Here is a 12911-nt window from a genome sequence, read left to right on the forward strand (position 1 = left end):
TCAGCACAGAGCCTGCTTCGGATCCTCTGTCCCCTACTCCCTTTACCCCTCCCCTGGTCGCTCTCTCCCTCTCAAAAATCAATAAAACATTTTTAAGAAATTAAAAAAAAAAAGGTTCTCTCCCTTTGCCCCTCTCCTCCACTCATGTGCTCTCTCTTTATAAAATTAAAATATAAAAAGAAAAAACGAGTTGTGTGCTCTGCTGACTGAGCCAGCCAGGGGCCCCCATCCTCTAGTTGTTTTTGTTTTTTTAAAGTTTATTTTGAGAGAGAGAAAGAGAGAGCATGAGCATGAGCAAGCAGGGGAGGAGGCAGGATGGGGGTGGGGAAGAGAGAGAGAGAGAGAGAGAGAGAGAGAGAGAGAATCCCAAGCAGGCTTTGCACTGTCAGCTCAGAGCCCGACTCAGGACTCGATCTCATGAATCACGAGATCATGACTTGAGCTGAAGTCAAGAGTTGGACATTCAACCAACTGAACGACCCAGGCGCCCCACTCTTTCAGTTTTCAGGGACGAAGAAGGCATGGTTAAGCATAATAACTATAACAGAGTGTCTTCTAAAGGTAACTGAGCAATATTGACTTATCTACCAGAAGAATCCCGTGGCCCTAGCCCTCTATTAACCACTGCTGAACATGGACATGCTCCTTTCTGCTTTTGGGGTAGTGACTTCAACAGGTCCTTGTGGCATCTGTTGCTAGCCAGAACCCTCCTGACCAGTCCACACAGCTTGGGAACAAAGCACTGAGCTCATGGCTACCTTTTCTTTGTTTTCTTTTTATCTAGATAGCCATTAAATCATAATTTTTTCCTACCTAGAACTACTGATTTCATTTTCTCCCCATTCCAATGTATTTAGTAGACTGATGCCAGACTGTTCTTCCTGTTAAACCTGTAATTATACTTTTCTCTAATTTTGGAAGAAGTTTTAAATACAGGAAGAAGTAAAAAAAAAAAATTTATTCATGATCCCAGACTCAGAGATAATCAATTTAATAGTAAATATGTATATACTTACAATTCTTTTCCTATATGAAAATGAACTTTATAAATGAACTTTATAAAAATGCAAAATTAGAGTCATGCTATTTTTTCTCTTCATTCTGGAAAATAAATTAAAAAAAATTTTTTTAATGTTTATTTTTTTTTGAGAGAGAGAGACAGAGACAGCGCATGAGCGAGGTGGGGGGGGTGGGGGGCAGAGAGGAGGAGACATAGAATCGGAAGCAGGCTCCAGGCGCCAACCTGTCAGCACAGAGCCCGATGTGGGGCTTGAACTCACGAACCGTGAGATCATGACCTGAACCAAAGTTGGACACTTACCGGACCGAACCACCCAGGTGCCCCTGGAAAGTGATTTTTAACAACTGGATACTTAATGGCCATCTGGTATCCTTTCATATGGTCATAACCTTATTTATTAACAAGTAACCTAATATTGAACATTCAGGTTTTTTGATTTCATAAATATTCTGTGACGAACAGATTTAAAACCTTAATACATGTCTTTGTTTTCTATTAATAATTTCCCAGAAGTAGAATTTATAGGTCGAAGAAAGTATTTGAATATTTTTAGCTATTTTTAAGGCTTTTGATACACGTTGTGTATTGCCCTCCAGATTGTCTTCCTTAGTGAGTGATTTAGTCCTGCCTTCCTTCCGCTCTGCACTCTTCAGGGATCAGTCCCCAGGTCTTGTAAGCTTACCCTGCCCTAAGGAGGTATTCCCCTTGTCCCCTGGGGTCTTGTCACCAGCCAGCTCTTCTCCAGACCCCCCACCCTGCAGGTCTTGCTTCCTGCCCGCACTTATTCAACAGATGCCTCTCTCGTTTCAGTGACCTACCTGGATATGTTGGTTTGCAATCTGATGGTTTTAATTTTATTTTTATAGATTCTCTTAATTCAAGAGAAGATTGTTTACATTCTCTTTTTTGTAGGTAGATGGATCTCTGAAGTAGCCACATTATGTTTGAAAGTGCATAATTTTAAGCAGTGCAAGGGACCAGTCAGATTTATCTGAAAGTAATATGAAATTGATAAGTATAAATTTCTTTAACTTACTGAGGTAATGTATCATCACCTTTTAGTACACCTTTTCTTATCTTCCTTACATTAAGTATACAATTTACTGAAGCTAGCTGGTAAAAACATACTTTAAAAGATTAGAGATGCTTTTGTGGAATTTTGAGTCCATGCTTGTTTTACAGAGTTCACTAATTACAGTTAATTTACTACAATCTATTAATGAATGTCATGGAATTTTCTGTTTCATAGGACAGTGAGCGCAGAAATCGGGGTGCAAGTTCAAGGAGAGATCCAACCAGCAGCCAGGAAGGATCATGCGCTCTCTGGTGACTATTATGTGCACTGTGCTTCTTGAAGAATGCTTTAAAATGATTTTTTCTTACCGGTCCTGATTATAGCCAATAAATGAAAGTGAAGTATGGGTATACTCATGTACTCCTGATACAGCCCCTCCAAATTATATCCTAGGTGCCCTGAAGGAGCTAGGAAGCTTGTTATAAATTATTAGTCTTGTTTTGCTTTTTTAACATCTGCTCATACAAACTTGGAAAGTTAGCGCTGACTTTGGAGTGCGAGCGTGTGTGTGGGGGGGAGCCTCTGCCCTGTAGCACAGCTAGAGAGGGCGGGGCCGCTGCAGGTGGGCTCCTGGCACCCTTCCCTGCCAGCAGGTGCCCCCTGGCCAGTGTGTATAAGTCAGAGCACAAATCAAATATGCCTTCTTTGGCTTTGTAGCCTTGGTGAGGGCCAGGGTGCAGGCACCAACCTGCTGGAGTGGCAGGCCTGCCCCCTCTTGGGACGTTGGGTAGTCCTCCAGAACCTTTTCTCCGCTGGTGAGGGTCTAAGGAGGGTACCTATTTTGTGTGGGTGTTGTGAAGGTTACGGATTAGAGTTTGTGTGTAAAGTCTCGTTTTTGTAAGCTCTAGAGTTTTTAAAAGTTTTTATTTAAATTCCAGCTTAACATGCAGTGTTATATTTTATGTTAAATTCCAGTTAACATATAGCGTTATATTAGATTCGGTGTAGAACACAGTGACTCAGCACTTCTGTACATCACCCGGTGCTCATCACAAGTGCATCCTCGTCCCCAACACCTGTTCCCCCATCCTCCCACCCACCTCCCCTCTGGTGACCAGCAGTGCGTTCTCTGCTTTGTCTCCATTTCCTGGTTTGTCTCTCTCTCTTTAGGAGAAAAGAATTTGTTTCTTAAATTGCACATGTGAGTGAAATTGACCTTGCTGACTCCCTAGCTCCATCCGTGTTGTTGCAAATGGCAAGATTTCATTCTTTTTTATGCCCAAGTAATATTCCTGTGTGTGTGTGTGTGTGTGTGTGTGTGTGTGTGTGTGTGTGTGTGTATCACATCTTCCTTATCCATTCATCACTCCGTGGACACTCGGGCTGTTTCCATATCTAGGCTATTGTAGATAATGACGCTATAAACATCAGGGTGCATGTATCCCTTTGAATTAGCATTTTTATATTCTTTGGGTAAAAACCTAGTAGAATCATTGCTGGCTCTTACGGTACTTGTGTATTTAGCTTTCTGAGGAACCTGCACCCTGTTCTCCACAGTGGCTGCACCAATTCTCGTTCCCGCCAAGAGCGCACGAGGGTTCCTTTTGCTCCACGTCCTGCCAAAACTTGTCATTTCTTGTGTTGTTGATTTGAGCCGTTCTGACAGGTGTGAGGTGATAACTCATTGTAGTTTTGATTTGTATTTCCATGATAATCTGTGATGTTGAACATCTTGCCGTGTGTCTGTTGACCATCTGGGTCTTCTTTGGAGAAGTGCCCATTTTTTATTTGGATTATTCATTTTTCAGGTGTTGAGTTTTAGAAGTTCTGTATATATTTTGGATACTAACCCTTCATCCACTATGTCATTTGCAAATATCTTCTCCCATTCCATGGGCGTCCTTTTTAGTTTTATTGTTTCCTTCACTGTGCAGAAGCTTTTTATTTTGATGAAGATTACAGATTAGAGTTTGTGTGTATGCTCTTTTTGTATGTAAGCTCTAGATTTTAATTTGTTCCCTATGACAACCATATTTTGTAATTCTTTTTCACAGATCAGGGAAACTCAGGTTAAAAGTACTTTCCCTAAATTTTGAAGTTTGAGCAAACCTAGCACTTAGTCCTGGGGGTGAAGGTTCCTAGACTTTGTATCGCAGACCAGCTGGGCTGCCTGGGGCTTCTGCTCAGTTCTCTGTTTCTTTAGACCACATGCTGTATTGAATTGGTGAGTCTAGGTTCTGAAAGTGAAGAATCCATTTAAAATTCTGAAAGCCTTAATTTTAGGTCCTAGCTAACATATAGCATGTGATTAAAAAATAGAACTTATTTCGAGTTAAATCTTTCTTTTGGGAATAAAGATATGTTAAACGTAAAGTAATGTTTTTCATTGACTAATAAAATTACAGGAGTTTTCTAGAACTCTCATAAGGATATAGAGTCATACATAGAACTTTGTTAAAACACATAGTTTTTTCCCTCTGCTGAGGATATTTTCTTTCTAGGGTTGCTGCTAGAACAATGAAAATGTAGGAAGACCTTAGTATTCCTTGCTCTAATGAAGCAGGCTTTGGAAGTTTGCCAGTGTATAGCATTTCTTAGTCATATCAGATATTGCTAAGAGCCTTCATTGAAGTGTAAAATGTTTTAGGTTTCATGTCTTTGTTTAAAATTAATTTTGAATTTGGTCCTACTTTCTAGGTATGCAGAGAGTTTAGTAAGAAATAATGGAAAAGATAAAGACTCAAGAAAGAAGGTAAGACATTTATGTTTATTTTATTTTTAAGTTTATTTATTTTGAAAGCGAGAGAATGTGAACAGGGGAGGGGCAGAGAGAGAGAAGGAGAGAGAATCCCAAGCAGGTTCCGTGCTGTTAGCACGGATCCTGACATGGGGCTTGAACCCACAAACCGTGAGATGATGACCTGAGCTGAAATCAAGAGTCAGACGTTTAACTGACTGAGCCCCCCAGGGGCCCTTATGTTGATTTTCTTAGGCGGCAAGATTAGTCACGAGTGTCTGTTTGTGATTCCCCTTGATAGCAGAGCCTGAGACAGGCCTTGCCAGCAGGGGAGTTTTTCCTGAGTGGGTATTTCAGGAGGACATAGTAGACATATTTAGGTTAAAAGACTCAAATAGATAGAGAGTAGAAAACTGGACAAGATAAAGCATCAGACGGCAAGTGTGTCATTGCTCCAGTGCCTGCCCTAGTGTCAGACAGAAGTGACTCGGAGACAGATAACGAAGGACCTGCATGATGGTACAACAATTAGCTCACAGGAAGATGCCACAATTATAAGTGCACGTGCACCTAACAAAAGAGCCTTAAGATACAGAACTAAAGGGAGAAATAGAGAAGCTCTACGGTAGCAGAGCCTTTGGCGCCCCTGGTCACTAGCGGATAGAGCAGCAGTGTTTCACGCAGTACATTAGGCCACTCACAGGAAGGGACAAGCTCCTGGAGACATAAATCACCGCGGCTGCCTCCGGAAGAGTCGGATGTCAGGCGAGTGAGGGAATTGTGTCAGTATTAAAGTCTTCCCGCAGGGAAGCCTGGGCTCAGACCTCGCCTGCAAGCTCTGTCTGCAAGCTCTGTCCTACATTTGGCGTCAGCACCAGCACACCGCCCACGGCCCCGCCCTCCCGCCGCGGTCTCCGTGCTGGTGAGCGGTTCTCAGTCTTTGTGTTGCAGCCCCGCGTCATATTTCCCATCAGAGGAGTCTTCATGGAGATGATCGCTGCGAAGTGCCGGGCTCTGGGCTTTTAATTATCATCCAACCATTTTCTTAGTTTGTTGTTTTGTTATTATAGGTAATGTGGCAAGCAGATTTGGGTTATTATTTATGAAGAACAATTTTTTCTGTCACTTTCTTTGGTAGTTGTCTGAAACCCGTGACACTGAGATAATCATCTTTAACGTTTGTGCCAAATTTTTATGTGTCGCTTTATTCCATGTACATACACGAAACACATGTACTTTTACATAAATTAGATCACACGGCATGTGTTGTTTTGACGTGGGTTTGTTTTATTCATCCAGTTTTGGGGGCTGGTTGGAGCACTCACCACCTCAGGAAAAAAGTTAGCCTTACAGAGACTGCTTCCCCTGTATTCTTTTCTCTGTGTAATCTTTTACAGCCGTGTATGAATGTTTATATTTGGTAACTGGGGACACCTTTTTTCCTCCATGCACACACACCTCCACTCCCCTGCAACATCTTGTTTTTCCTAGTGCATTGTGGAAACCGTTCAGTTCGAGGGGTGCAGACCTCCCTCACGCTTTTTGTGGGTAAATTCTTGAACTGGAGTTGTTGGATGATAATAATATAGATTTTTTTTTAATGTTTTCCTTCTATCTCCCACTTCTTTTCATGAGCTCTAGATTAGCACTGTTCATTAGAGTTATAACGTGAGCCACATTTGTAGTTATAAATTTTGTAGTAGTCACATTAAAGAAGCAAAAAAAATTCATTTCAATAATATGTTATAATCAATATTTCTGAAATATCTTTTCAACATGTAATCAATATAAAAAATTATCAGTAAGATATTTTACATTCTTTTTTTTTTTTTTTTTTGCCAGTGGAGCGAAATGTATGATTTTTTTTTTTTCCTGAAAGATTCTTGAAGGTATTTGACAGCTTGTTTTGGCTTATGAATTGGGTCATATGTTTTGTAGCATCGATGCTGAGTGTATCTTCGTTGAATTCTTCAGCATTATGGAAAGCCTACAATATGCCAGAGTAATTTTCTGGACACACGGAGAAGTCCTTATTCTCTTCATGGTCATACACCATGCCGTCTCCAGTCTTATGCACTGAATAGTTGTGGGTAGTGATGTCTAGGACTTGTGCCTTCCTGGTGCTGTGACCACTACAGGATTGGAAGTCAGTTTCCTCACCGGTGCAGGGTCACTGGCACTGGGAAGTAGGTCCGGTGGTGCCCCCTTATCCGTGGTTCAGATACCCGCGGGGAGCAACGGGCCGGAAGCAGACGACTGTCTTCGGATGTATCATCAGATGTCAGTAGTAGCCCAATGCTGTGTCACACGCCTGCTTACCCCCCCTCCCTTCGCCTCGTCATGTGGGCATTTCACCATCTCACATCATCACAGGGAGGGGTGAATGCAGGACAGTAGGTGTTTTGAGAGAGACACCAGTGTCACATAACTTTTATTACAGGATATCATTATAATTGTTCTGTTTTGTTATTATTGTTGCTAATCTTTTACTGTGCCTAATTTATAAATTAAACTTAAATTAAATCATAGGTGTTGTATGTATAGGAAAAAACGTGGCATGTGTACGGTTTGGGACCATCCACGGTTTTAGGCATCTATTGGGGGTCTTGGAATGCATCCCTGTGGCTGGGGGGGGGACCACAATTATTCCCATTTCTCAGAGGGGAAAACCGAGGCACAGGATTACTTGCCCTCAGTGACCTTGTTTGTGCACCTCGGGGCCAGAACCCAGGTCTTCAGCCACTGAGGGCAGTGCCTTCATGGGGGACCAGGTGTATCAGTGGTTGGCCTGACCGGCTCTGCTATCTTCCACCAGAGCTGCCAAGAGGGCTCCGCGGTGTGGAAGCAGGCTCTGAGGCCAGGAAGTGCAGAAATTGCGGTAAGGAGAGTATGTCTTTTATATTTTGCCAAAGACATGCTTTTACTCATCATACTTTGCTTTCATAGTGCCTTTTTATCAGGGTAATCATTATTCCATTTATTTATTTATTTATTTATTTATTTATTTATTTATTTAATATTTATTTTGAGAGAGAGACATAGCATGAGCGGAGGAGGGGCAGAGAGAGACGGGTGACACAGAATCTGAAGCAGGCTTCAGGCTCCAAGCTATCAGCACACAGCCCGACGCGGAGCTCCAACCCACAGATCGTGAAATCATGACCTGAGCTGACGTTGGACGTTTAACCGACTGAGCCACCCAGGCGCCCCATCATTATTCCTTTTAGACAGCAGAACATTGGTATGAAGGGAAGGAATAGATTTTAATGACACTTAATTTGCATCTGAGAGTCCTGGGTGGTGCCAAAGGCATCTTGTGTATAGGCCTGGAAGGAGGTGACTGGTTCACTGGGCAGGAGCTTGGATGCCGTGGCCTTCCTCTGTCAGGGAGAGGAGAAGGTTTTGCAAAGAGCGTGGCAGGGAGGAGGTTCCAGCTAAGTAAACAGCCAGCCTTTTCGTCTTTGCTCTGTATTCAAATTCAAGAAGGTTGAGGAGGATTGAAGAAGCCAACTAAAAGATGAGATTCGTTATCGGTGAGACAGAGTCAAGGTAACAGATAATTTTCAGAAATATAAGGCAAACCAGGGAGATCAAGGAAATGGCACTATCCTCTTATAAGAGGAGGTCATTGAGAACTGAGCAGTTCTTTCCAGAACTGACCAGTCAGGCATCAGGCACTGTACTGTCCTAGACTCTGGGCCTAAAGTTCTTTCTTGTCCAGCAAGAAAGCGGGACGAAGGATTAAAATGTGAGAGATGGCTGATGTCTGGGAGGAGACAAGAGCTCCGATTAAGGTCCTTGCTCCGTTTTTATTAGGATCAAAAGGCTTACAAACATGTTGATGGACGTGCACAAAGAGACAATAAATCTGGGAACATTAACTCACGGGCATGAGGAAAAGGGGGTTTTGAAGATATATGGTGTTAGAGGTTTGGGTCAATATAAACCAAAATCCTGGCCCAGGGCAGATGGATGTTAACAGCAGACTTGAGGCACCATGTCTGTTTATCTTACCAGCCTAGGGAACAAGACAGACAGAGCTTGCTACCTCAGGGTCAACAAGGCACCTTTCTTTTGCTAATCAGCTCCATTCTGGGCAGCTTCATCCTGCAGTGGCCTATAGCCCTATTTACCTGTTTACTTAATTTGGTCCTTCCTTCCTGTGAGAGCAGCTTTCTGCTATAGTACTAAATTGGGGGGTGAATCCACCCTGCATACCTAATCTTATTTACTTCATATAGCTTTGTATTGGGGCCTTTGCCCTGCCATCTCTATCCTGGGACCTCTGCCCTCTCTATCCTGGGGCCTGGGCCCCATCCCCTCTATCCTGGGGCCTGGGCCCCATCCCCTCTACCCTGGGGCTTTGGCCCTGCCTTCCCTATCCTGGGGCCTGGGCCCTGCCCCCTCTTTTCTGGGGCTTTGGTCCCGCCCTCTCTCTCCTGGGGCTTTGGCCCTGCCCTCTCTATCCTGGGGCCTCTGCCCTCCGCCCTCCCCCAAACCTCTCCCCCCCCCCCCATCCTGGGACTCCTGTACCTATTTACCTAATCCTGTTTACCCAAACTTGGGTGTGAGCATTCTATGGCTTTGTAATTCTTTATGCCTTGTGAACCCATCAGTGCAGGCTCAGGGAATTCCTAAGCTTATTCCCCACACTCTGCTTAATGCCACTGATGAAGGGGCAGTTGGGCTCTGCTGGTGGTACTTTTGTTGTCATCCTCTCTGGCTGGGTTTGAGCTCTGCAGAGAAGTCACACCTCGGCCCTGCCGACCCCTGGAGGAGAGGCTGGCCCACTCTGAGAGTGTGTTGTTTGCTGGGACGTGTGCAGAGCCCCTGTGGGTGTGGTGTCAGGGGTCCTCGGGAGCTGAACGGGATTGGGCAATGTGATGCCCGAGATGTGCTTAAAACTTCTGCACACATTTTTGTTTCTCTTATCAGTTAACAGGTGTCTTATCTGTTGGTGCAATAAATGTAATGTGTCATTCGCTGTAATGTACAGTGACTTTATATGACAGTGTGCCCAAAGGACCTTTTTACGAGTAGTTTTTCCTATAAAGTATCAGCATAAAGTAACTTCTGCACACTTCCCAACCCCCAGGCAGTGAGGTGTCCTTAATAATCCCGTCAGTCCTGTGCACTTTGAGAAGGTCAGACCAGATATTATCCACTTTGAGGAGCAGCTAGAATGTGTGTGGCGTGAAGTGTTGGTTTTCTGGCACTGTTTACTGCACGGCACTTTATTGGGTTCTAGAAGGCACCCGGCCACGTCACTGAATGCCTCCCGAACTCCATCTTCTCTTGGCTGGCCCTGTCGTCCTCCTCCTGGCTGTCTGTGCTGTCGCCTCCTGGCTGGCCCTGCCGTCCTCCTCCGGGCTGGCCGTGCCGTCCTCCTCCTGGCTGGCCCTGCCGTCCTCCTCCGGGCTGGCCCTGCCGTCCTCCTCCGGGCTGGCCCTGCCGTCCTCCTCCGGGCTGGCCCTGCCGTCCTCCTCCGGGCTGGCCCTGCCGTCCTCCTCCGGGCTGGCCCTGCCGTCCTCCTCCGGGCTGGCCCTGCCGTCCTCCTCACACTCAGCACATCTGAGCCATGCTTCCCACCCTCCCCATGGACTCCCTCCCCTACCTCTGTGCCTCTTCTGGTTGAGGTGCCGGCATCCGCCCAGTTTTCACCCGTGAAAACCTGGGGATCATTTCTTTCCCACCGTCGTCCTGCCCCTCTGCACCCAAGCCCAGAGGGCCCCCTTTATTGGCGCGCTTGCTCCCCCTGGGATCAGAGCTGGAGCGCTTCTGGGGAACGTTTGGTGTGGGGGCGCCCTCCAGCAAGGGTGGGGCTACCTAGGTGTGGACGTGGGTGTGCTGTGGTCACATTTCTCTCTCAGAGGGTCTCTGCGCTTGAGTGAACGGGAGGGCGTGCGGCAGGGAGGGTTTGCTGGGCTGAGGATGAGGGGTGGGGGAGGTGCCTTATCTGTGCCTGCGTGACACGGAGGTGCTGTGTTGCGGGTCGGTAGGATGTGGACAAGAGGAGGAATGGCTTCGGGGTGGGAAGGACGAGTTTTCTAAACACCTATTTCATTTTTGCTCCCCTCTTATCCTGGAAACCCGGAATATGTTTCTACTTGGTTTTCCTGGTAGCCTCTTACTGTCCTGAAGATCCAGACCAGGGTGGCTTTAGGGTGATCTAAGCTCACCTCCTAAACCCCCAGAGCCCGACGGGGCACGCCTCCCACTGTAGGACTTGGAGAATCCTCCTGGTGAGCCCCAGGCCTGGAGGGCAAAGCCACGAGGCAGGAGCGCTCTGGTTCTGCGGGGCCAGTGTTGGCACAGCCTGTCTGCCCTCCGTGAAGAGAACAGGGACGCTCTGAGAACGCCCTGTTACACATCTCGTCAGAATTGTACGGTTTCTCAGAAAGGACGAGTTCGTTAACTTTTGTCTCTTTATGGTCATACTGGTTAGCGAGGTATTTCTTAAAGAATTTGCAGTTAGGTTGTGTTAGTTTTATAAATGCATTTTAAAATTGGGGCGCCTGGGTGGCTCAGTCGGTTCAGCGTCCGACTTCGGCTCAGGTCACGATCTCGCGGTTTGTGGGTTCGAGCCCCGCGTCGGGCTCTGTGCTGACGGCTCGGAGCCTGGAGCCTGCTTCAAATTCTGTGTCTCCTTCTCTCTCTGCCTCTCCATCATTCACGCTCTGTCTACCCTTTCTCTCAAAAATAAGTAAACATTAAAACAAATTTAAATACATTTTAAAGTTAGCAATATTAAATGAATCTTAGAAAACATAGTTTCCCAATCTATTTGCAAAATTCAAATTTGCTATTGAATTTTTTTGTTATGTGTTTTGTTTTTGCCTCCAGGAAATTGAAAAGGAAGACACTGATATAGAAAATGCTGGAACTGATGAATATACACCTTGTTTGGAAGATGATTTTGAAGTTTGTATAACAGTTAAAAATTTTCTCAGCTTAAAAATAATTTGTTCTTAAAATTTGCTTAAGTACAGTAACTTAATGGCTTCATTTCTCTCTCTTTGCTACTTTTACTCCACCTGTGTTTCATTTAGGCTTGTTACCAATAACAGGTGCTGGCGCCTGTCAGTGCCACCAGGTGATGGGGTTGAGTGATTTTACAGCTTAACCCATTAAGTGCACTGCATCCAAACGTGTGTGTATGTTTGAATGAATGTACGTGTGAGTGGAGTGTGTATATTTACTTACACACACTCTCACATTCTCAGCACGAAAACGTTTGTGTGCTTCTGTTGTTAAGAGCTGTCCGTGTATGTAAATCTATACAGTGCAGTTCATTTTTAGAGAATAAGGCAGCAGTCCATACAGATTTATAGCTCAGTGGTGTTGAAATCCGTTAACTATAAAAACCTTTCTTAGCCATAATGAGAATTTTGTCTGTTTTAAGTTCTAATGTATGTTTTGTTTCATATGAGTGTTGTTTAAGGTCGGTTTGTCTTAAAGGTTCCAGGGTGTAATTATCGTTTGTAGGACTACGAAGATGACTTTGAGGTTTGTGATGGAGATGACGATGTCTCAAATGAACTGGAACCAAAAGAGAAAATCGAAGAGCTTCCTCTGGCTAGAAAAAAGGAGATACAAGAAATTCAGGAAGCCATTAATGCAGAAAATGAAAGGATTGGCGAGTTGTCCTGCAAACTGTCTCAGAAGCGAGGTCTGACGGAGGGTGAGAGGGAGGCAGAGACAGGTGCGCATCCGTCTCAGGGGACAGTGGGTGCCCGAGCCTGCACGGTCCTTGTGGGTGGAATTCTTCTAATCTTAGGTGGCAGGTGTGTGAGTGTCCCGTGCTCCCACGACGATGCCAGGCGACTGTAACGTGTGATAGGGACTGTCTTCGGGGAAGACAGCTGCACGCGGCCTCTGGTCAGCGCCTGCAGCCTGCGGGTGGCTGTGAGCACGTGTCCGCCTGTGGGTGCTCAGGCAGGAACCGCCAGTCCTGGACGCGGCCCTGCTCCCCTTTCCCCGTCTGCAGCACGTGCGCTTGTTTTCTGAGGCCACTGTCTTTGACCTTCCACAAGGAAAGCGTGTCAGCAGGAGGCTCAGGGTGGGGGCAGCAGAGCCCAGGGCCAGCTCGGGGAGACGGGTTCAGGAATGTGGCCCTCCGAACCGATCTCGAACACTCC

General features: G+C 45.5%; 1 protein-coding gene across 6 annotated transcripts in view; it reads left to right on the forward strand.

The window, feature by feature from the left end:
* The window catches only part of DYNC2I1 (dynein 2 intermediate chain 1), a 79886-nt gene that overhangs the window by 16191 nt on the left and 50784 nt on the right, over positions 1-12911 (forward strand). For 4 of the 6 annotated variants that reach the window (XM_019826089.3, XM_006929551.5, XM_003983271.6 and 1 more), the window contains exons 6-10: positions 2271-2347; positions 4734-4788; positions 7589-7651; positions 11617-11694; positions 12259-12475. In XM_019826089.3, coding sequence (XP_019681648.2) covers positions 2271-2347; positions 4734-4788; positions 7589-7651; positions 11617-11694; positions 12259-12475 — 490 coding nt within the window. The remainder of the gene's footprint in view (positions 1-2270; positions 2348-4733; positions 4789-7588; positions 7652-11616; positions 11695-12258; positions 12476-12911) is intronic. The other 2 variants (XM_006929552.5, XM_006929553.5) reach the window with 2 other exon arrangements.

Source organism: Felis catus, chromosome A2 (assembly GCF_018350175.1).
Source record: "Felis catus isolate Fca126 chromosome A2, F.catus_Fca126_mat1.0, whole genome shotgun sequence".
NCBI lineage: Eukaryota > Metazoa > Chordata > Mammalia > Carnivora > Felidae > Felis > Felis catus.